Source organism: Crinia signifera, chromosome 11 (genome assembly GCF_055691185.1).
Source record: "Crinia signifera chromosome 11, ASM5569118v1, whole genome shotgun sequence".
Taxonomy (NCBI): Eukaryota; Metazoa; Chordata; class Amphibia; order Anura; family Myobatrachidae; genus Crinia; species Crinia signifera.
Genome location: NC_139227.1, coordinates 103,662,963 through 103,688,285, shown reverse-complemented (window position 1 = coordinate 103,688,285; position 25,323 = coordinate 103,662,963). Strand labels below are relative to the sequence as shown.

Here is a 25,323-nt window from a genome sequence, read left to right as displayed (position 1 = left end):
GATCGCTTACCCCTTGTCACCACATAAGACCTGGCTGCATCGGGGTCGGAGCGGGCTTAACTCGCTCCTTCGAACGCGGCGGCCACAGGTGAAGCCTAGCTCCGCAGGGGTTTGCCATCTGCCTCGGGGACTCAACAGAGAGAGTGTAGGACCCGCTGTGGCCGTCCTAACCGGCGGTCCCGGCTGTGGGCTCACGCCTTATCTTCTCACCGTCTGGAACCCGTATTGTCCCTGGTGCCCAGGCCAGGGCAGCGTAACAGTCAGTCATTATCGATGATCAGCATAGGCTAGAGCTAATTCATACTTACCAGTGATTCCCTGGCTCCAGTCCTTCAGAGACTTCCTCATAACTCCTTCTCGGGGTTCCTCCACTATCCCTAGTGGTCCTATATGCAGTCTAAACTCAATAAAGAACCCAGCTTCCATTACACTCTAGCCCTAGTTCAAAGTCACCCCTCAGACGTGACAACCAGTAGTATGTGAGAAACATGTATCTGGCCAGGAGTACCCTGAGGGACACGTGTATCTAGCCAGGATTATCTGAGAGACACATGTATCTGGCCAGGAGTAACCTGAGGACCATGTGTATCTAACGAAGAGTATCTGAGAGCCACAAGTATCTTGTCAGGGGTAACCGGAGGTACATTGACCTGTTCTACCCGGTGTCTGGCGTGTCCGGAGTCCATAGAGGAGAAGGTTCCAGACGTGCAGTGTTGTCCGTGGAGGACACAGAGCACGGCGCTGGAGAGAAGGCTGACTGCTGGTACCGTGGAGTGGTAGATATAATACCTTGTGGTATTCGTAGACCACACCTGAGGAATCATTTGGTACGCGTACCATCCTCTGGCTTTTAAGTGTGAAAACTTGCATTTTGACAATTAAAAAAACATACTACACTATGAGGCCCTCCTCTGTCCTTTCTTTTTCACAGAATTGTAACACCCGCTGGACACGGGTTCTCATTACATTGGGGAGCGATGGTCTAATTTAAAGTGACCAAAGTGTGGAGAACCTGGAATGGTGTAACTCCAAGGATCTGTCTAAAGAGGACTCTTTTGGTAGCAGAAGCTGCAAAAAGAAGGGAAAACAGCACTCGTCAGAATTTTGTAGATGGTGTTATCTAGGTCAATATCCAGTTTTAATGGTACAATGCAGAGCCTGCCAACATTTCAGTTCCTCAAGACCTTTCTCAGGTCAGTACAGAAAAGCAACAGGTACATAAGGTAACAAGGTATGGGGTAGGGAACTGGGACACCTTGGCAGTCTGGTGGGATCTGACAGCATACTGCAGGCAGAGGAGCAGAGAGAGCAGGGCTATGCACTGAGTCTTTGTCGCGCAATGATGTCCTTGTGCGAAGTGGTGGCCAGCTCTGATGTCTTCCCTGCATGCCCCTCCCACCGACATTTCCAGATATGTGCATGCACAGTGAGCGCTTCCGGGTCATTTGTTATGGTGGCACGGGGTACCGGCACAATGTTTTAGCGGTACATCGTACCACCCCATACCACCACACTTGCACCACTGAATTTATATCTGGCTAGGAGTTATCTGAGGGCCATGTGTATCTAGCCAGGAGTATCAGAGCAATGTATCTGGCTAGGAGCTTTCAGGGTTGCCTACTTTCAAAGTCTCCTCTCCGGGAGGAGTCTCTCAGCAGTACTTCAGAGGGTGGGGCCTGATGTAGACATCAGGCCCCCAGTAGGCAAATCCTGCCATTTGTGGGTCTTCGATGAGGGGTTGGAGCTAAATGACACAATTTGCATCTTTAGCCCCACCCCTTAACCCGAAAAGCCACAAATCGCAGGAAATTAACGTGCCAGTATCCGGGAGGGTTGCCCACCTTTCCAGGAGGCCAGGTGGGGGACCCAAGTTTCGGGAGCCTCCGAGTCATTCCAGGAGGGTAGGCAACCCTGGTTTATCTATCCAGAAGTATCTGAGATCCACATGAGTCTGACCAGAATTAACCTGAGAACCAAGGGCCTTATTCTGGTTGACTTACTCAGATGCAAATTTGCAACGAGCGCGTGTGTTTGCTTAGTACGCATGTGTACAGTCTGCAGTGAGCATGTGCAGGTTTGTTCACCCGTACACGCAAGCACCCTTGTGAACAGAAATACGCTTGGAAATGAGCACTACCAAAGTAGGCGTGATGTGGGCGTTTGTATGGCCGCGGCCAGAAAAGTGAGCGGAAACTGGGCCATACACAAGGGTGGTAACTACAAGTGCTGGGTGGTGGCTTCGCTGCACTGTGCGAGCACTCGGAGTGCTCGAGCTCAAAATCATTCGCAAGAAAAAAACAAGTCTCAGGTCTCGCAAGGCAACAGCTTAGGGGACAAACATTCGCAACACCAATCAACACGCACATGACATGCACCTTCAAACAATACACACCCATGCACCTGCACACAATACTCACCCATGCACCATACAAGTGTCTCTCATTAACCAATTAGCTAACCACATCTGCTCAATGCAGGCACACGGGAAGCACACTACTGCACTTTAAACATTTGGACCTTTCATGCATCATATCTATTATATCTTTCATTGGTTTAAACCACACTTTCGGTCCACTCCCCTTTGGCTGTCATTGCGAACTAACAGGTTTGCACATGTTATGGGAGTGCCTTTGCAGGCTGTGTGCATGTAATTGCTGTTCACACGGCCACGTGCGAATGTGCATTTGAATCAATGAACCAGAATCAGGCCCCATGTGTATCTAGCCAGAGTATATAAGAATAATATATATCTGGCAAGGAGTTTCACCTGTATCTAGCCAGAACTAGCTGAGAGCAACATGAATTTAGCCAGGAGTAGCGAACGGCTGTGCCAGTGGCAGGAGACATCTGGGGGACTCACAAGGCTGCAAAATTCACAACCAAAACCAGAATAAGGACCAGTATGTGTATATGACTATACAGTTCTCAGATCAGCCACTAGGGGGTGACCATGGGCTGTGTTAATGCTGTTTGGTAACATGATTACCATCAAAGGCTTTTTCCTGATTAGTACAATCGTTGCCTCTATTGATAAGTGAGTGTTTATAATATTAATAATGAAGGCTATGGCCTTGGTGTAACATTATTGTGTTTGCTTAACCTTCTGACTGTATTGCAGTTAGATTTGGGTGGGGTTTGTACTTCAAAGTGAGATCTATATTGCAGTGTAAAAATAAAGCAGCCAGTATTTACCCTGCACAGAAACAATAAAACACCCAAATCTAACTCTCTCTGCACATGTTACATCTGCCCCACCTGCAGTGCATATGGTTTTGTCCATTAGATAGTTATTGTGCCTTTGTGAGTGAACTAAAATAACCCCCATGATATGTAACTGGCACTACTGGGGACATTACATGTAACTGGCATTACTGAGGACATGATGTGTAACTGGTACTATTGGGGACATCTGTAACTGGCACTACTATGTAACTGGTACTACTGGGTACATGATATGTAACTGGCATTACTGGGGACATGATATGTAATAGCACTACTGGGGACATAATATGTAACTGGCACTACTGGGGATATCTGTAACTGGCACTACTGAGGACATGACATGTAACTGGCACTGCTGGGTACATGATATGTAACTGGCACTACTGGGGACATGATATGTAACAGCACTACTGAGGACATAATGTGTAACTGGTACTACTGGGGACATTTGTAATGGGCACTACTGGGGACGTGACATGTAACTGGCACTACTGGGGACATGACATGTAACTGGCACTTCTGAGGACATGACATGTAACTGGCACTACTGAGGACATGATGTGTAACTGGTACTACTGGGGACATCTGTAACTGGCACTACTGAGGACATGACATGTAATTGGCACTACTAGGGACATGACATGTAACTGGCACTACTGGGGACATGATATGTAACGGGCACTACTGGGGACATTTATAACAGCACTACTGAGGCCATGATATGTAACTGGCATTAAATATGTGTAAGAAAATGAATGCTTGGCATTCAAATTCAGTACCTGAGATATTACACAAACCCAGGGCCGGCGCCACCACTAGGCAGCTCTAGGCATTTGCCTAGGGCGCCGGCCACTGGAGGGCGGCACTTTGCAGCATGGAAGCGGCAGCCGCTGTAGCCTGCAGCCCCCGTGGAGTCAGGTAAGCTTTGCACGCACCCGTGTCCCTCTCCCTCTGGGGTTTGTGGATGAATTAAGATGTTTCTGCTGCGAGGAGGAGGGGGGGATGTCAGGACTCGGGTCACAGCTGCCAATGCCGCCGGGGGGGAGGAGGGCTGTCCACCACTGCTGCAGCACTGCGGGGAGGAGGGGGTGTTGGGAGTAACTCCCCAGTGCCGCCCCCCCTCCTGTGGATCGTGGTAAACCCCCCCCCCCCCCCCACGCCCAATGCCATGGAGCAGATCAGCGGCAGCCGCATCCACCCCCCCTTTCCTGAAACTGCTCAGAGCGGTAGGGGAGCGGAGGGTAGCGGGTGCAGGGGATTTTGCCTGGGGCGCGGACAGGGCTTGCACCGGCCCTGCACAAACCTGTTTGAAATATGCAGAAACAAAATATATTTGTATGTATTTCATGTGTTTGATGTGTTTATACAACATAAATGCAAGATACCTCATTCAAATCTAAAAATATTCAGAAATACGGAATAATCTGTCATCCAAAATTCTTCTGGTACCGAGCATTTTGGATAAGGGATACTCAACCAGGTATCTATCGAATTGCAGGAGTGTTCACATGTGTTTTTTTAACTTCATGTGATAGCTTGAATACATTCTGCGGGTGGGGGGGAGGGGCAGAGGGAGCGCTTTTGGTAGCGTCGGTTCGGGGAGAGGGGAGTGGCGGGAGCATTGGCGGCATCCGTCTGAGTAGTGTAGCGCTGTGAAGGAGTGCAGGGCCGGTGCCACCACTAGGCAGGTCTAGGCATTTGCCTAGAGCGTTGGCCACTGGAGGGCGGCAGTTTGACCCTCGTCCCCCGTGCAAAGGGGGTACCTGCTGCGCCGTCTGGGGAGCGGGCAAGGGGTTCATGCCGGCTTCTGACAGGAGCCTTCAGTGGTGTCCTTGCCGCGTGGGTACCTGCGGCGCTGTGTATAAAGCTGGTGGAGGTGGGGGGTTCCTGCAGTGAATAAGAAATAAATATCGCTATCCGCTGGGCTATTCAGCCAATCAGCGTGCGGCCAGTGTTTTCAAAACAGAAGCGCTTCCCGCGCCGCCACATAGCGCTAGTTATTTCTTATCCACTGCAGGGACCCCCCCGCCGCCGCCAGCTTTATACACAGCGCCGCAGGTACCCACGCGGCAAGGACACCACTGCAGGCGCCTGTCAGACGCCAGCATGGACCCCCCTGCCCGCTCCCCAGACGGCGCAACAGGTACCCCCCGCCCCCACCCCGACTTGCCTGGAGCGCTCCGGTGCCTTGCACCGGCCCTGGCGGTGGGAGTCAGTGGCGGTGGCAGAATTCGGAAAAAAAAAATCAGTTTGAAACACTGGGTGGCCCTCTGTTTGGCTGAGCTCTCAGTCAATCAGAGGACCGCCCTGAGTTTTACATGTTTTTCTTCAATTTCTGCTGCCGCACTGACCCCGCCACCCACTAGTGCTCCTTCACAGCACTGTGCTGCCTGCTCCGCTAGCCCTCTTCAAGCACCTGCAAGATGGCTTGTGACATCGGTTGGTGGAAGAGGGCACTATTTGCACCATAAGATGTGATTGGATGCGATGGACATTCGATCGCATAAGTGTATGGGCAGCATAGGGGTGACCATACACTGCTGTGATTTCTCGCAGCAGTGTATGGTCAGCAGATACTCCTTGAGCCACCCGGGACCTTCCCATGCGCTCCTTTGACATACTTTGTATCGCATGTGACCCTATTCCCCGCTGCCGGGGCTCCAAGTCGGAGGTCGAACGTGCAACAGGTCCAACCTTAAACTCCAGTCACAGGACCGCGCATCTGATTTGGGCCGATTTCACTCGATCTGTGACATTCAGGCACCTGAATGCTGAAGGGGGCAGTGGTAGGGTGGTCCGGCACCACACAGCACAAAGCTTGCTACCAGCCAGTCACACACCATCGGCGCCGCTGAGGAAGGAGCTGAGACTAAGTGAAATGGCTCCGACTTGCTCTCAGCACCTGGACGTCACAGAAATCCCAGCAGCATGGCCCCTTGCCCCCTCCCCCCGAAACCTCCCCCCCCCCCCCCCCCCAAAAAAAAAAAAAACATTATATTTTTTAAAACGGGTAACTTTTTAAGGAGGCAGACTGCGGCTCTGCATTTTGCCATGCGTTATTTTACCATAGAACTTTTATGTCAGTTTCTGCTTTTTTAAACCACTGTGAAAGTTGCATATTTTGTACAATGTTTCTTTTATGTTCTAACTGGTCATAAAAGTCACATTTCTGAACAGAAGACTATGATCCCTGAGCGATTATCACATAATTACTGGGCAGGACGGAGTGGCTGTAGCACTGCTGCAAGTTAATAACGTGAGTCATAAACGTGTAAAAGTGGCTGCTGTAACATTCGGTACAGTTCACTGTTTACACAACACTTTAAAACAACAATCATGTAATAAAGACATAAAAAACAAACAAAAAGAAATCTGATGTGTATTTAATATAAATCACTTGTAGCAGGCTAATGGGGCCTACACACGGGGCGATTTTTGCCTATTTTCTAAGCGATCTGACCAGACCGCTTAGAAATTAAGGACCTTATTCTAATCTCCACGCTCCCCTGCACGAACACGTAGGGGAGCGTGGAGATTAGAATAAAGTGCCAGATTCTCTAAACTTCAAAAGTGTTACAATGGAGAGTGATAAACAGCCAGCCAATCAGCTCCTATCTGACATTTTTCAAACACAGTCTGTGACATGGCAGGTAGGAGCTGATTGGCTGGCTGTTTATCACTCTCTATTTTATCACTTTTGAATCTTAGAGAATCTGGCCCAAGGTCTTTAAGAGATGGTGATTCTAAGGGCCCTAGGCTGAAAGCTGAGGGTCCCCTCTTTCCTTGGGTGCAAGAATTTTTTAAATCGTCCCTTGGGAGCCGGACATATCTGACTTCAAAGCAGTGGTCCCCATCCAAGCCTGTTAATTGCTCTTCCCAGTCTGATATTTTAGGTTCTTTCTGATTGAGAGTTTTTCTGAGGGTATATTCCAAAAGCTGGGACTCTCCCCCTTTGATGGACTTTAGTAGCTTGTCTCTATTGTTCCCAAAACCAGAGATATCAGCCTTCCAGCAGCTGGTTACTGCTCCAGTTCCACACACCTGGTATGTAGTTTTATATTCTCGTTGGCAGATTGCTCTGCGTCCTGAACTCTGATCCCCTAGTCCCCAATACCATTTGGTAGGTGGGATTCTCTAGTTTTTAATTCCATTAAAATCTAAGAAACCTTGTCCCGGGAACTGGAGATATCTGCAGTCAAGCAAGCTGTCCTGTCACCAGAAAATTATGAATAATAAGCCCACTCCACTATACACCCCTCCTCTGCATATTAAACATCCTCTACCACCCTGGAAATTATGTATCAGGGCCCCTTCATTCAGCCCAATGCCCCCTTCTCCCACCATCTGTTCAGTAAAGGGGTAATTAGTGGAAATTACTGATCCAGGCCCTACATGCTGAGCGGTTGATATAATACCCCCTACCACCCGCGGGACATCAAAGCTTCCCCCTCCTACCACTGGAGAATCCGTAGGGGTCACATTACATTGCTATGCCCAGTGGTCTACACTGCTGTTGACACCCCTGTATGTATTTATTTATATATATATGTGTGTATATACACATATATGTATATATATATATATATATATATATATATATATATATTTTTTTTTATTTGGTCTATCTATAATACTTTACCTGACCCGGCTTAAACTGGGTCACCTAAGTGTCCATCTCTGTGCTTTGCTCCGCCCCTCTGGAAACCCCCTTCTGAAAATCCAGCGTTTGCCCCTGCGACTGCACATGTGCTTGCTGCGGGCGGGCGCTGCAAACTCTTTGTTCGGCGTCCTGTGCGCACCCAGCAGTGTGGGTGGGGGATTTCATGGGCGTTCCCATGCTATTGCGTCCGTGACGCACGTTCTGAGGGGCGGCGGCTGACGTCAGCGGATGTCAGCTGCCCACCTACATACCCAGGTGTTTTCCGGGAGGGTCTGTGACGCCAGCGCTGTCCCCGATCAGCCTGCATCTGTCGCAGATGCCCGGTAGGGTCAGACCTACGCACATTTGCACAGACTAGGAAAATCATGGATCTGTGGGTGGATCACAAATGAATTTGCAGATTTGTAAACATATGACCCTGCAGGAACGGGGGAATCAGACATAAGAAAGACACAAGAAAAGTCCAGAGGAGTTGCAAGAACATAGTCATTTGCAGGCTCATCAGCAGGCTCCAGCAGGAACTGAGGCCCTTATTCTAGTTCACTCTTTCTGACAAAATATTTCTTAGATGGACAAAACCATGTGCACTGCAGGTGAGGCAGGTGTTACTTGTGCAGAGATAATTAGATTTGGGTGGGGTTTAACCCTGCCTCACCTGCAGTGCACATGGTTTTGTCCATCTAAGAAATATTTTGTCAGAAAGAGTGAACTAGAATAAGGGCCTCAGTTCCTGCTGGAGCCTGCTGAAAAATAGCCCTGGTCATTTGTAATCTGTCTAAATCATCAACTGCAAGCGTCTGTGATGTCGGCTTTATCCTTCGTTCAGACATAGGGCAGGGGGTATGAAATCCTAGAATGTATTCTGTGAGGCGTTACCGTCAGTGACAGCACTGCATGTGGCTGCAGTTTCGGATGCAGCGACACACATCTCTGGTATACACACAGTGACTGTGTCAGTGTAGAGGGATTGTTATGGTAACACACTCAGGCTGATGGTGGCTTCAGGCAGCTGCACCAATCCAGCTGTGTGTGAGCAGATGATGTGTTATGCCTGAGCTGTGTCATTGGTGAGCAGGCTGTGTGTGTCACACCAGGGGAGGAGATAGGAGAGGGGGAGGCAGGGACCTGCCTGGTGCTGCAGATCTATCCCATCCTGCTGCTGCACAAAGGATCCACACACAGGCCCAGAGACACAGGTAAAGGAACCTCCGCTACTTTATACAGGTCTAGGCTCCTGCTGCTCCCACGCTGTATATATGTGATAGCATCTGATATGTACCAAGAACAAAGCAGAGAAAGGGGCTGGAGAATAAGCACTGATAGAATTGTGGCCTTATTTGTTCCATGTTGGTTTAATGATTAGCAATCTCCCAGGAAAGCAGAACCGTGCCTGATAAACCTTTTACAGGACTTTGCTGGGGCGGCATTTATAATGCATTTCTCACTGTATTTTTATTTATAGGCTTTTTTGCTACAAACTGTAGTTTAGGTACTTCCTCATCTTTGTGGCCACCACTTACGCTACGGAACTTACGTAGCGTAATCGTCCCCTCGCGGGCTCACTTCACTTGTGAGCTCGGTGGTGCGTTCCGCTCCACTTCGCTCACCGCAACTTTACTAAAGGTAATAGATGGTCGTGGGGACATAGGGTGGTGAGCAATTGCTTTCAGAATAGCAGCCTAACGTAACTGGCGTAGCGGTGGCCGCAAGGAGGAGTACCGTTGTTTAATTTCTACCCACCCGTACAGAAAGCAGAACGCATGTAAAAACGTGTTGCAACCCCTGCTCACTGCGTTTACACTCTGTACACATATAGATAAATACAGGGTTTTAACTATAATATTGAAATGGAAAAAGGTTGATCAACATGAAAAAAGAAACAAAAACTGCACCATAAATTAAACAGATGTAATCCCACCCCCCTCCCCCTAATACGTACAGTCGCATTTGGTACGATAATTGTGGTTTTTCACATCCATTTACCACCTAACTTCCATTAGTGGCATCCTCATAAATGGAGACTAGTGGTACCTCTGTGTACATAATATTATATTGTATCAGTTATTTACAAAGTGCACTCAGCTGATAGTTACATTAATGACTATATTCATGGCCACGTGACACTTTTTGGGACCTTGCAGAGACATGGGGACACAGTTGCACCAGGTTAGCAATGTTGCTTCACCTCCATAAATGCTGCATTGTTGCGTCACCGTAACACAAGTATTGTGACCTCTTTATTAGGTGCATTGTCCTATAGTAAGTAGGGTTGTTTATTGAGCTGCAGTTATCTAACCTTTAGTCATATTACTGATCTGTAATTGTTTGTAGATAGCAATGGCAACTACAGGCACAGCCTACTGACCTAACCTACTGTATGACCTGCGTATATGGCAACTTGTAAATGCAAATTACTGTACACACAGAATAACTCTCCCATATCTGAAATGCTAGGGACCAGAAGTACTTTGGATGTCAAATGTGTTTCCGTAGTTTGGAATATTTGCGTCCCATAATAGGATATCTCAGGGTTGCCGACTTTCAAATTCTGCTCTCCGGGAGAAGTCCAGAGAGGAGACTTTCATTACCCGTTCGGGGGGCGGGGTGTGACTGTGACGTCATTCAGCCTAAATCACTGATCTCCATGGAGGGGGCAGGGCTAAAATGATACGAGTGTGTCATTTTAGCTCCGCCCCCTCCTCTGAGACCCGCGGATTGCGGCAAGGTTTGGCAACCCCCCCCTGATTCCGGGAGGGTTGCCCAACCTTCTGGGTGGCCGGGAGGGGGACCGGGAGACTCCCGGTAATTCCGGGAGGGTCGGCAACCCTGGGATATCTACACACAGAATGCATTTATGTTTCATATACACACTACTATACACATACCCTGAAGGTCATTTGATGCAATATTTGTAATCATTGTGTGCATTAAACAAAGTTTGTATAGACTGAGTTAGCAGAGAGCAAAGGGGTCATTAACTCAGTCGCACTGGATTCTGGGTAAGTTTGGATACCAGCTGTATTATTTCTTATGATATATTTATATAAAGGCTGTAAACATGCATGCCGTGCATATATTTTTATAAAATCTATCACTACATGTAACGCTAGAAATAGTTATATACACAGAGTTCTCAGTGCTGGTATGGAACGCCCTGGGTAGAGGGCTGCTTATGCTTTCAAAGCTTCAGGGATTCTCAAAGTAACATTTTGGGTGATTTACTGGTATGTTAAATTCTGTGACATGAGGTTATTGCCTTGTGTCTAATTATCTCTCACCTGTGTTTCTCCTGCTCCTCTCCCTCCGGTCTCTTGTGTTCTTTCATTTTCCCTTATACCCCCCCCCCCCCCCTCGTTCCCAACCCCCAGCTCCTGTTTCTCTCCCATCAGCAATGTGAGTTAAGCAATTCAAGCACTATCAATTATGTATATTAGTGCATGTTTTATAAAGCACACAATATATCTCTGAAATTTAGACTGGACTTCTCTCGTCAGGTGGTATATTTATTAAATGGTCAATTTTGGTTGATAACAGATCAATAAAAATTGATTGTAATCGATGTCAGGGTTTCACGGCTGAATAAATATACCTGTAAGGCTGGTTTCACACACTCCGGCTCCTGCCGGACGGTGAAATCCCGCACGGCCAGGGAGCCGTGCCGCACACATTAGTTGTGAATGGACACTATTGTGTCTATTCACACGGGACGGCCACGACCCGGCCGCACGGTTGCAGCCAGATCCCGCCACTGGAAGGGACGGCTGCCATGCTGTGGCCATCCCCTCCATGATAAACTAGTGTGTGCGGCACGGCTCCCTGGCCGTGCGGGATTTCACCGTCCGGCAGGAGCCGGAGTGTGTGAAACCAGCCTAAGGCCGGTTTCACACACTCCGGCTCCTGCCGGACGGTGATATCCCGCACGGCCAGGGAGCCGTGCCGCACACATTAGTTGTGAATAGACACTATTGTGTCCATTCACACGGGACGGCCACGGCCCGGCCGCACGGCTGCAGCCGGATCCCGCCACTGGAAGGGACAGCTGCCGGGCTGTGGCCATCCCCTCCATGATAAACTAGTGTGTGCGGCACGGCTCCCTGGCCGTGCGGGATTTCACCGTCCGGCAGGAGCCGGAGTGTGTGAAACCAGCCTTAGACCTCTCTCGGTATAGCCGGATACACACTAAACGATACACTGCACCGCCGACGACAGCTCCCGGACTAATGACATAGTGTATACACACTGTACGGCATCATTGATATAATTCAATGAACATGTGTGTGTGTGTGGGGGCTCTGTTTTGGAAAACCACCCCATGGTGTAATGTCTGACTTTGCTAACTCCCCCTTCCCTCTCTTCAGCCATCATCCTCTCACCTTTAGCTTTCCCCTACCTTCTTCTCACCCTCCCTCTCCCAGGCAGAGGTGGATTCCGGGGGGGGGGGGGGGGGGTGCAGCACAGGAACACGTGCCCATATTGGGATGCAGTTATATGGACAACATTTGCAATCTCGCCAATCATAATGTCAACACGTCAATGTCGGCAGTTATGTTGAAATGTCAAAAGGCCACAGAATGACAATATGTTTACAGTGCCGACATCTTAAATATCGACATGCAAATTACCAACACTCTGAGCATGAAGACATTGGCCCTTATTCAGATCTGATCACAGTACAAATTTGTTTGGAAAATGGGAAAGACCATGTGCACTGCAGGTGGGGCAGATTTAACATGTGCAGAGAGAGTTAAATTTGCGTGGGGTGTGTTCAAACTGAAATCTAAATTGCAGTGTAAAAATAATGCAGCCAGTATTTACCCTGCACAGAAACAAAGTAGCTCACACAAATCTTATGGTGTGTACACACGGTGAGATTCCCTTGCTATTCGACTTAAGATTTGAATGCTATGCAATCTTTTCTATCTTTGTACTCTTTACACACAATTCATACAATCTGCATTAGATTTGCACTATACAGTCAATGCTGCCCTGTCTATCTGGGTTTCGATTTGTGCTGTCACAGGAACGCGCATCGGGATCGCAAGGTAAAAAACCTGTGCGATCTGCTTACGATCAGCATACGATCTGCATGCGATTTTGACTATATAGTCAAAATTGAATGTCAAATCTCACTTGCATAACTCTCTCTGCACATGTTACATCTGCCCCACCTGCAGTGCACATGGTTTTGCCCATTTTCCAAACAAATTTGTACTGATCTGAATAAAGGCCTTTAGGGGGGAAGGTTACGGAAAGATTATTGGAGGCGAGGTTAGAGTTAGGCACTGGGGGGAAGGTTTGGGATACATTATTGGAGGGGAGGTTAGAGTTAGGTACTGGGGGAAGGTTAGGGATAGATTATTGGATCAGATCTGGGCATTCCTGACCCATTGAAACGTCCAATCGCTCAAATCGTTCTGTGTGTTTCGTACATGTAGATGATGATGCGCGTATCCGCCGGTTGTTGGTAGAGGTCTATGGTCTTTCCTGCATGCAGATAGATCATAGACCAATCTTCAGTGATGTGTACCAATTGTTTCATGGGTACTTGTTTCCTATCTGGGCGCCCGTCGCGGGCATCGCGGGTACATTTATGTATGGCCGCGACGCGACCGACGCGATGCCCGCGATTTCCCATTGAAACCAATGTTAAACTTGGAAATCGTGTCGGTCGCGGCCGGCCATAAATGTACCCGCGATGCCCGCGACGCGATGCTCCCGATTTCCCATAGGAATCAATGTTAAAAGCCGCGATGGACCCGATTTTACTGTTAAATGCCTCAACCCACCCGATTTGGCCATAGGAATCAATGTTAAATGGGCCACAGAGCCCATTAACCCTTAAATGTCCCCCCCAATTTTTGACGCCACCCCACGATCGACGCCAACCCGAAGCGTGGCGAGCGCAGCGAGCCCGCGAGGGGCGGCGGTACGCGTCCTCCGACCTTTTCATGCCCTACTATCCACTAGGGCGTGGTGTGAGAATATCATAGTGTGGCGAGCGCAGCGAGCCACCGAGCCCGAAGCGTGGCGAGCGCAGCGAGCCCCGCGAGGGGACGCGGATACCTTCACAGTTATGCGCGTCCCCTCGCGGGCTTCACAGTGAAGGTATCCGCGTCCCCGCGCGGGGCTCGCTGCGCTCGCCACGCTTCGGGCTCGGTGGCTCGCTGCGCTCGCCACACTATTATATTCTCACACCACGCCCTAGTGGATAGTAGGGCATGAAAAGGTCGGAGGACGCGTACCGCCGCCCCTCGCGGGCTCGCTGCGCTCGCCACGCTTCGGGTTGGCGTCGATCGTGGGGTGGCGTCAATAATTGGGGGGGGACATTTAAGGGTTAATTTGCCCTATTTGGCCCCAAATCGGGTCCATTGAGGCATTTAACAGTAAAATCGTGGTCAATCAGGATTTTTAACATTGTTCCCTATGGGAAAATCGCGGTCATCGCGGGCATCGCGGCCATCCCAATTTACCCGCGATGCCCGCGATGACTGCGATTTTTACCCCCGATGACCGCGATTTTGATCGTGGGCGCCCAGATAGGAAACAAGTACCGTTTCATGTGTATGCACAATGAACGATTTGGTAAAGCTAAATGACTGGCTCCCACTCCCCTCCACCATCGTTAAAGATCAATCGTTCATGTGTAATTGTTTGTACAACAAGCGTTGACTATTTTATACCAAATCGTTTGTCCAGGAGTTCTGAGGAAATAATTTTGGAGATTGGATCGTTTGCTAAATCTTTCCGTGTGTATATACCTTTAGGCTATGGGAGGGGAGGTTGGAGTGCTGCAGGAGGGAGAATAGAGGTGGATACTGGGGGGGGGGGTTAGGCTACATGGGAGGTGGAGATAAGAGTAAGGGATTCGGGTTACTGATGGGGGGGGGGGGGGGGATACTCACTGAAATGTTGCTTGTCAAATGTCTCCTGGGACTGCTTCTCATGTGATCCCTGGGACCCATAAATGCCCACTGGGACCAGGCGACTGCTGGCCCACCAGGTTTGTCATAATTTCCGCAGTGTCCACATGATTAATGTTTGCCACCACTTGCCCATGAAGATGGTTAGTTGCCCAACCCTTGCCTTCTGGCGCTACAAAGGTTCCGCATGACAATTTATACTCTATGACTATGACTGGTACTATGTAAACTATATTCCGACACTTTGTGACACCATAAAAATATGGGATATGGTCATTAGGTCTACAGCAACTAGGTCAACAAGCATTGGGTCGACACCACTAGGTCGACATGGGTCAAGGTGGACATGGGTCAAGGTCGACAAGTCAATAGGTTGACAGAAGCATTAGGTCGACATGGGCAAGGTCGACATGAGGTTTTTCACTGTTTTTTGAGCCGACAAGTGCCGACAGGCCGTATTTTATGCCCTACCATCCACTAGGGCGTGGTGGGAGAATAAAATAGTGTACCGAGCGTAGCAAGGCACCGTGCCGAAGCATTGCCCGCGAATCGAGCAATGCGAGGGGATGCGGTGCACTTGAAACTGTGTCCATGTCGACTGTGTTGACATTCGGGTCAAAACACAGTGAAAAACCCATGTCGACCTTTTGACTGTTGACCTTGCCCATATTGACCTAATGATTGTGTCAACCTAATGTCCTGACGACCTAGACCCATGTAGACCTTGACCCATGTCCATGTCGACTGTGTTGACATTTGGATTAAAAAAAACTGTGAAAATCCCATGTCGATCTTTTGACTGTTGACCTTACCCATGTCGACCGAATACTTGTGTCGACCTAGATCCATGTCGGCCTACTTGTGTCGACCTAGTTGTATACCTAACAACCTACACCCAAAAATATAGCATAATAATACCAACAACAATATAGGACACACGAGTTATCTGCACCCTATACACCCAATTTTGACTACACGACTGTCTGCTAATACATTCAAAAATAAACCCCGGGTGAGGCACACATACCATAAGGACAAACACCCCAAGGACAACCTGTCTACGTTATCTGGTTACAGTAATTCCTACTGTAAGGGGGAAGTGCAGAAAACTATTGACACAACATAAACTGTAGCAAGAAACCTTTTGTTCTTACATATTTGTCATAGGTTCGGCTGGGTACAGATGTTGCAGTTCTGGACAAAACTAGAACAATATACAACGTTTGTCTCCTACTTTACAGTCACTGCTGTTTATGTGTAGCCCATAAATAATGTAAGAAGATGGGCAGATGTAAGAAGTGGAGGGAGATTAGATTTGGATGGCGAGTATCCTAGCTTATATCTACATAGCAATGTAATAATAATGCTGCCCAGCAACTGTGGGCTACATGCAGAAGCAGACAATATTTACCTTGCATTAAAAAATGAAGAACTATGACCGCGTGGGTGGGGGGAGGGGGGGGGGATAGCAAGGGGTGGGGGGGATAGCAAGGGCTAACGACCCTCAGGAGCATGCATTGTTATGTATAGTGCATACACACTAGACAATATGCACGAATGGTCATTATCGTGCACATTGTTACCGATATAGTCTAGTGTGTACGCACCTATACAAGCGCCCGTGACCAATAAATTGATTTAAGCAACTGCTACTATGTGTAGCAGTAGTATAACTTCTCAGATCCGCTGCGACACAACATCAACCAGACTTGTGCCCACCTCTGCATCAGAACGGATTGTAACTATGGACTGCAGCCGCTGCCACCACCAGACTGCACTGCGAGTGGCAGTGACCCTTGTCAGCCACTCTCCGGAAAAGTAGTCCCACTGTGAAGTCTTTTCCCCCCTTGGAGCAGAGAGCATGTATCCTGTGGGAAGCCATTCCCTATCTTATCGTCAGCCCTACCTGGCTTATATGGGCTGCAGCCAATGCAGTCTCTAGCAGCCGTTAATTTGCACTTGTTCCGGTTCTTAACACTTGCATGCACCACGCTCCCCAGGGCCATTGTATCCACTGGGCTGGGTGGGCAAATCAAAAATAAAATGTTGCTTACAGAAATTCCATTAGCAACTGGCCACCGTTGGCCGCATCTCTCCTCCCCCTGTCCTCCTCCACCAGTGGTTGCACTGAATGTCATCACGCCCAACGTTATCAGTAAGGAGTGCCGAGAGGGGTGAGGTTGTGCTTTGCTAGGGGCCCATCATGGTGTTAGGATGGCCCTGATGCTCCCCAATAGCCATTATCATTATTATTGCACCCTAGCCCATCCCCATCATTGGTGCAATAAATACATTTAAGAAAGATGTGTTTTCACTTCTGCACAGCCTGCACTTTTGACAGCATTACATTTGTAACAACATCTTGTGACTCTCCATCAGTTATGTCCCACTACAGACGAAGTACCCCCCCCCCCCCCCCCCCCCCGAGAGAGGTACCTAAACTGTGTATGACCAAGGATCTCCCATATTTGTATAAGCATTGTTCCAGAGCATGTGTAGTGCTAGTAATGCACACTATACCCCATAAATTGACACGTCACACATAAGTGTAGGCGGGGTAGGATGGGAAGGGAGAGGGTTATTTTTTTATCTTGCTTTCAGAATAATCAGTTAATTGAAAACTTAGATTTGATTCCATAAGATTTGAATCAGCTGTGACTGAGGATGTTTGGAATTACAGCTGGGCCTTGTCATGGGGACATACAGTAGGTGGCATGTTACGCATTGTAATTTGTCTGTTAATCGCCAAAACCCCCAGATCAAGCAATTTCTCTGTCCATATGCGTCCCCTAGTCGCCTGGCGAACGGATTGTTCTGTGATGTCCCAGCAGGCGCGGAGCTTCTGCTAGAACAATTCCAGAACTTTGCTACAGGGAGTCATAGTATAGTATAGTAGAGAGTCATCATCTGTAATAGTCAGAAGGGACCTGTGCCAGCCACAGCTTACAGCTTGTCCGCTACTGCTGATAATACTGTAGTTCTGTCTTGTAGGAATAGCCCCTCAGTGGGTGTCCTTCCCCACTTACTGACTGCCAGGGGCTACGAGACTCAAACAAGAATGCTGGTGATAAATAAAAAGTGAAATAGCTGTGACTCTATATGCCTGCGGCTCCTGTCCTTAGTTACACAGCATGTTAGCCTGTCTTATAATAAGGTTAAAATCACCAGATACTAGAGGCTCTAGCCTGGCACCCAACAGCTGAATCAGGATTTACCTTTCCCAAGCTGGTCACACATTGACCAATTCTACCAATCACCCGAAGTACCCAAAACACAGGATCAGTCCCCTGTTTGGTGATCGCAGGGGGGGAATCAGCTGCTCACACTTTGGTGTAAAGGAATGGGGGTGGGCAGATATTTAAGTAGGGGCTGTGCAGAGGACAAACAGTTACACACATCAGAATATATACTGTATATACTGTATCTGCATTATTTTCCAACAAAAGCCCTTCCTAAAAAGTGTTTTAGATTTACTGTACAATTACTATATGGTGCTGGTAACCAACTGTGACAGAGGCAGAACTCTGGGAGGCCGCCGGGCTCCTGCCGGGCTCCTGCTCCCCAAGGGGGCACCTCTCCTCCACTGTGAGTTTGAATCAGTTAATTGAAAGCCATTTAGATCACTTCTGTGGCTGTCTCCTCCTCCTAGCAGGTCCACAGATGCCACGCTCACTTTATTCTAAACATAATATCCATAACATACATACATGCATACATTTATTTATATAAGGTGGTGTGTATGTGTGTGTTGGGGGGCACCAATATTTATCTTGCCTCCGGGCAACTGGGATGATACACCACTGAACTGTGAGCTGGGTGCTCAGCACAGATATGCCGTGCCTGTCACTTTAAGGGGGTGTCTATATTTGAAGGATGAGGATCACATACTGTATGTAGTGGTTCTCATACACAGAGTGCTGGTTTCTCCTGGCACAAGGCTTAGCTTCAGTAGGCTCAGTGTGTCCCTGTGACCTTACCAGTGGTGCTATTGGGAAGGGGACCCCTTGCAGCAATGCTACGTCGTGTTTATGTAAATCTCCCCGGCTGTGGGTTCTGGGTTCTGTGGATACTCACATGAGTAATCAGATTATAGCTATCCATTTAGCCACGGAATCCATAAGGCTGGCTGGATCGCGTGGCCATTAGTCCAATGGTATTTTTGGAACCACTGGAATCCATAATGTTACCCACCTATGTACTGGTGCAGACCCTACAATGCTCATTTCTGAATATTATTATTATTATAATATCACCCTTATCAAGTCAGCCATGTTAGCCGATGAAAAGGCCGAGTGTTTGGTCAGATTTTGGACTCATGGTTTGGTACACAGACAATACAGATAACTTGAGGATGAACAAAATGGAGTAAATCGGAATCGGCGTTCTGTATTTATAGGGTGCCGGACGGGGTCCCTACAGGCATTTACACGACGTCGGGATTCCGACTGTCAAAACACCGACAGCCGGGTTCCCGACGGCCACCTGCTATTTTCCCTCATGGGAGAATAGAATAGGTGAGAATAGAATAGGTGGCTCGGGCTTAGTTGCGCTCACCATGCTGTCTGGGTTCCGGCTAAGTCGGGATCCCAACATCGGGCTAATGACTGTCGGGATCCAGACTGTCGGACCCCTGTACTACACCCGTATTTATAGACACATATTTGATGTGGGTATGAAAACAGATTTACATATATATTATCTGCTACATCAGTCCTGGCCCAGCTACCTGTATGGGGTCTCCTCTCTTAAGGTGCCCAAACACTAGGGCGATTCACGTGCGGTGTGGTCACCTTTCATGCGATTGTTGCGATAAATCGATGGGACCGTGCATCGCATCGGAGCCGGCGAGTCGTATCGGCTGCAGGAGAGACTGCAGCCAGGCCAGGAATGCTTGGCTAGGACTGTATGCAATAGGAACGCATAGGATATATATCGTATGTAATCCTGCCGCCCCGGGAAGGTCACAGGCGGCTCTAGGGGACCTCGAGGGTAGACGTCACACAAGTGTACGGCCAGCTTTAGTCTGACTGCTTATACGTAATCTGAACATATTTAGCATGGGTAGGGCTGGTGGAAGGGTTTCTGACACCTTAGGCAGAACCTTAGGCAGAATGTCAGCTTCTGCTCCCACCGCCCACACACCATTAACGACCAGAACCTCAGGAGAATGTGTGGCGGAGGCGTCTTAGACATACCTGCCATTAACATTCATTTCACCAAGGGCGCCTCTCTGAGTCATCCTTCATTTTGTGACATTCCGATTGTGGAACCCCTATGCAGCTGTCTAATGCTAGAGACGGTCAAGAGGATGGTATATAGCCAAAGGACAATAATTACAATGTCGTAATAATGCAGACACCACAATATCGACATTTAGGCAGCTTATCGGCATTCTCAGAATGTCGATAGGTGAAATGTTGACATTGATAAATATGGATAAAGGTGTATGTTACACAGGATATTTGCCCGGTATCCTAATTTTGATCTTGGGCATCGCTCTTGACTCTCCTTCCCTTTGCCCCCCCCCATTTCCAATCTCTGGCTCAATCCCTTAGGTTCCAGGTATGCAGTAACACTTGCAGCAGGCCACTCCTCTCGTGACTACACTTAGGGCGAGATTTATGCCGCCCGAGTTCAGCGGCCGTGCGAGATGTCCGCCCAACTCAGACTTTTTGTAAAGGGAAATTAACTTACGAGGCAAAACCATCCACTCACTGGTCATCTCACGGTACGATTACTGCAGCACACTCTCTACCTGTCGCCTCATCTCCTGGCCATCCATGCCAAGCTCACTTCCTGCCTTCTGGCCTGCACCTCGTGTCACCAGTCTGTGCCCCCTGGTAGTATGTGGACACCTCCTCTGCTTCCCTACATCCCAGCTGGTGTTGTGTTGAGAATTGGGAATACAGTCACATTCGACACATTTTTCAACCTCTTTTTTTTTAAACCGACAGGCGGTATTTTTATGCCCTACCATCCAATAGGCGTGGAGGGAGAATAGAATAGCGCGCCGAGCGTAGCCACGTCGACCTTCAGTGATGGACCCAATGCATGGAGGCCTCACTGACCCATACCCGAGAACTGTGCTGCTTATTGTTACATGTGGTCTTTTGTAGTTTTTCAGTTACTGTTCGGTTTAGTTCAACTTCTGTGTCCCCTGTATTGTTCTAATGTGTGTCCTTGTACGGCGCTGCCAACCACTTGCGGTGCCTCACAAATAAAATGTAATAATGATAATAATCTTACTAGATACGAGACTGTAAATAAGCAACCCAACCATATGTAGGTGAAATAATGTAACTATAGGTGCCGATTTATGTTTTTGCTGCTGGGTGCTCAAACCAAAACTATAGGGGAGTGGCTTCATGGGGAAGGGGTGTGGCCACAAAATAATACCAATTTATATTATGGAGCACAGTTGTCTCCAATATTCAAATGACGGCAACAGAGTTCCACATACATAAATGCCCCCACAGTGCAGGTACATAAATGCCCCACAGTGCAGGTACATAAATGCCCCCACGGTGCAGCTACATAAATGCCCCCACAGTGCAGGTACATAAATGCCCCCACAGTGCAGGTACATAAATGCCCCCACAGTGCAGCTACATAAATGCCCCCACAGTGCAGGTACATAAATGCCCCCACAGTGCAGGTACATAAATGCCCCCACAGTGCAGGTACATAAATGCCCCCACAGTGCAGGTACATAAATTCCCCCACAGTGCAGGTACATAAATGCCCCCACAGTGCAGGTACATAAATGCCCCCACAGTGCAGGTACATAAATGCCCCCACGGTGCAGGTACTCCGCGGACAGAATACACTCTTCCCGGCATACTGTTTCCCAGGTGGCGGGTCCGGCGATGTAGGTGCTGCAGCCGCAAATTAGCAAGTTAATATGGCGGCTCAGCAGCGGGACTCGGGCCCGTGGGTGCTCATCAATTTCCATGGGTGCTCGGGCCCTTGAGCACCAACAGAATCGGCACCTATGTAATGTAACAACAAACTAGTGTCTTACGATTGCTAACAGTGGGACAAATGTATTAAGCCTGGAGAAGAGATAATCTGGAGATAAAGTGGAAGGAGTACCAGCCAATCAGCTGTGTTTGAAAGTGACAGTTGGGAGTTGATTGGCTGGTGCTTTATATCCTTTCACTTTATCTCCATTTTTAATACATCTGCCCCACTATGCCCTAAGGTCCCAAACTGAAAGATATATATTAAACGATATCGCTCTTTTTGGCCGTTCTGAACAATATTGTTCATAATATGGTCCAGTGCGTATGCAACAAATGATGAACGATGCGTGCTTCCGCGGGTCGCTAATGCCGCCCCCCAAAACCCACACACCCCTGTCGTCTGGTCAGTTTTGACTATAGCATCAATGCCTGCATGTACAGAGGTGAGGACCCGGTGACGTCACTGAATGATATTGTTAAGCAAAACACTTGACGATAATTGCTCATGGAGCCAGTCGTCCTGTGTAAGGGCCTTTAGACTTTCAGCGGCAAACTGGGCCTGGATGGTTGAAGCCAGTGTGTAAAGCTGTGGATGTTTGCTGCAGTCCCATGTACAAGGCTACTCCAGAGGCAGATAAGAACTCTCATGGCCTCAGAGATAACACATAATCTAGTGCAAAGGCTGAAGATACAAGGCCAGAGACTTTCCTCTGCCGACATGAAGCTGTCGTCACTGGTGGTATCACACAATTTGTGTAGCTTATATTGCACCTGGAAAACCCTCTTTATTAGGAATACCATACTAGGTGTATGGTGTAGGTCGACATGGGTTAGGTAGACAGTCAAAAGGTCAACATGGGGTTTTTCACTGTTTTTTTTGAGCCGACATGTGCCGACAGGCGGTATTTCATACCCTACCATCCACTAAGGCGCAGCGAGCCACCGATCCCGCTTGTGGACGCGGTGCACTTTAACCTGTGTTTATGTCGACTGTATTGACATTCATCTAAAAAAACAGTGAAAAAAAACCATGTGGCCCTTTTGACTGTCTACCTAACCCATGTCGACCTAATGACCCTGTTGGCCTAACCCAAGTCGACCTAGACTCATGTTGACCTTCCTGCATGTCTACCTAGACACATGTCGACCTAAATGCATGTTGACCTAATGGTGTAGACCTAATGGCTGTCTAACAACTTGCTGGTGACCAACTGATCCACACCCCTGTACAGGAGGTTCTGCCTTGCACTGTACTGTTCTGTACTGCAGACTGTGCAGCCCGCTAGGACACATGAAGGACTTCTGCTTTGTGGTGTTACAGAGCTGCCACGGGGAGTCAGCATAGTACTGAGCAATGTAGTTTATGTGCAGGGTTTTGCAGTTTTGTGGTTCTTTCAGACTTGCTTTCTCTGCCTCGTCTGTGCCACACAGGAAACCATAGCGTGTAGCTCGGAGGAATCATATGCTCTCTGGTGACCTATATGTCTCATGACATCAACTTCATCACTGTGTTATGAAACACTCTATTCCTTCAGTGACACAATCTACGCTCCCTGTTCTTCACTATAGTCCAGGCTTGCCTACCCTCCCGGAATTGCCGGGAGGCTCCCGAAAATCGGGTCCCCCTCCCGCCTCCCCAAAAGGGTCGGCAATCCTCCCACAATTGCCAGGCAGCTCCCGCACCCCCCTTCCGTGCCGCACTAATTACCGGGTTTTCGCGGGTCCGTGGCAAGGGGCGGGACTAAAATTACGCAAATCGCGTCATTTTAGCCCCGCCCCGCGAATTGTGGCGTTTGCCAGGATTGGGGGCGGGGCTTTCAATCATCAGCCCCGTCCCCGCCCCCCCGACCTGGAGATCCGGCTGTCCTCTCCGGGCTTCTCCCGGAGAGGCTATTTGAAAAGTCAGCAAGTATGCTATAGTCCCAGCGACCATGTGTGGATACAATCCCGTAATGTGTGATCCTGACACTCACCATATGTGCCTACTTTTGAAAACTAGAATCAGGGAGATTACAGTAGGATGTGCCGACGAAAACATGGAGAGTGGTTGAGGGGGCGTGTCACTCTGCTTAACAAGCGTGTCTAGCTCCACATATGGGCGTGTCTAGCTCCACATATGGGCGTGTCTAGCTCCACATATGGGCGTATCTAGCTCCACATATAGGCGTGTTTATGTTTACATGCTTGTTGTTGCGAGATATTTCTATATAAAACATGGTACTTGTGAGTTATCTGGGCGCCCGATTTTTAAATCGGGTCGGATCGGGCACATCGCATCGCATCGCATGCGACCATCGGATGCGATGCGATGCGATGCGATGCGATGACCCGATTTTTCCATAGGAATCAATGTTAAAATGGACTGAGTCCATTTTAACATAGAATTCAATGGGAAAAAGGGGTTCTTTTCATACCCCTACTATCCAAGTGGGCATGGAGTTGGATATAAACCTGTGGCGAGCGTAGCGAGCCACCGAGCCCGAAGCGTGGCGAGCGTAGCGAGCCCCGCGAGGTGACACAGAATACCGTCCCCTCGCGGGGCTCGCTACGCTCGCCACGCTTCGGGCTCGGTGGCTCGCTACGCTCGCCACAGGTTTATATCCAACTCCATGCCCACTTGGATAGTAGGGGTATGAAAAGGACCCCTTTTTCCATAGGAATCATTTTAACATTGATTCCTATGGAAAAATCGGGTCATCGCATCCGATGGTCGCATGCGATGCGATGCGATGCGATATCGCATCGCATCGCATCTGATTGTATGCCTTAACTTAAGGCATACAATCAAAAAATCGGGCACCCAGATAACTCACAAGTACCTAAAACATTATTAACAATATATTTTGGGAAGTTTTGCAAGCATTATTACTAACATTGTGGCCTGCAATACGGGGTTTATTGTTTGCAACTATATATTCATTGTGATATTTGTTTTCTTCTCACACAGCACAGTATACATGTCACGTGAGGCCTATGCAATAAATTCCAAATGCAATTTCACCTTGTGTGAATTCATCCCTAAGCATATAAGTATGTTTTCAGTGAATTAAATATTATTGTATTGTGAACACTGGACTATCTGCATCTCATAGACGCTACTTATTTATTTATTGGATGTGCTGTTTTCCATGCCATTATAGCATTAGCCAAATCAGCATGGACACCAGATCGTCTAATTAAACAAATGTGTTTAACTACAGAAAGATTACAAACAAAATTCTTACGCTAAGTCACTCCCTAGCAGCAGAAGAAGCAGCACGCTATGGATGAGTGCACACCAGCACAGATATGGAGAGCCTGTATGAGGTTTACTGTTATTCTGAAATCCAACAGCGCCACCTGTGTGTAGAAAGATGTCATAACACTGTATTGAAAAATTTATTTTTCCCATATATAGGATGGGTGAGCGCAGGAAACAGAACTCAACCAAAGGAGAGAGCAAGAAACTTGTGAATGGGACAAAAGAGGAAGATGGCCAATGGGGTCGTGCCTGGTGAGGAAAGCACAGTTATCCTGATGTTATAGGTCATACATACAGTGCGAGAACAGAACCCACTGT

General features: G+C 48.3%; 2 protein-coding genes across 2 annotated transcripts in view; one reads left to right on the top strand and one right to left on the bottom strand.

Annotated features, from left to right (window-relative positions):
• PTH (parathyroid hormone) overlaps positions 1–25,323 on the bottom strand; it is a 100,170-nt gene that overhangs the window by 53,862 nt on the left and 20,985 nt on the right. The window lies entirely within an intron of this gene.
• The window catches only part of DHCR7 (7-dehydrocholesterol reductase), a 31,968-nt gene continuing 15,585 nt past the window's right edge, over positions 8,941–25,323 (top strand). The window contains exons 1-2 of the mRNA XM_083164077.1: positions 8,941–9,078; positions 25,162–25,257. Of these exons, the coding sequence (XP_083020203.1) occupies positions 25,163–25,257 (95 nt within the window). The 5' untranslated portion in view covers positions 8,941–9,078; position 25,162. The remainder of the gene's footprint in view (positions 9,079–25,161; positions 25,258–25,323) is intronic.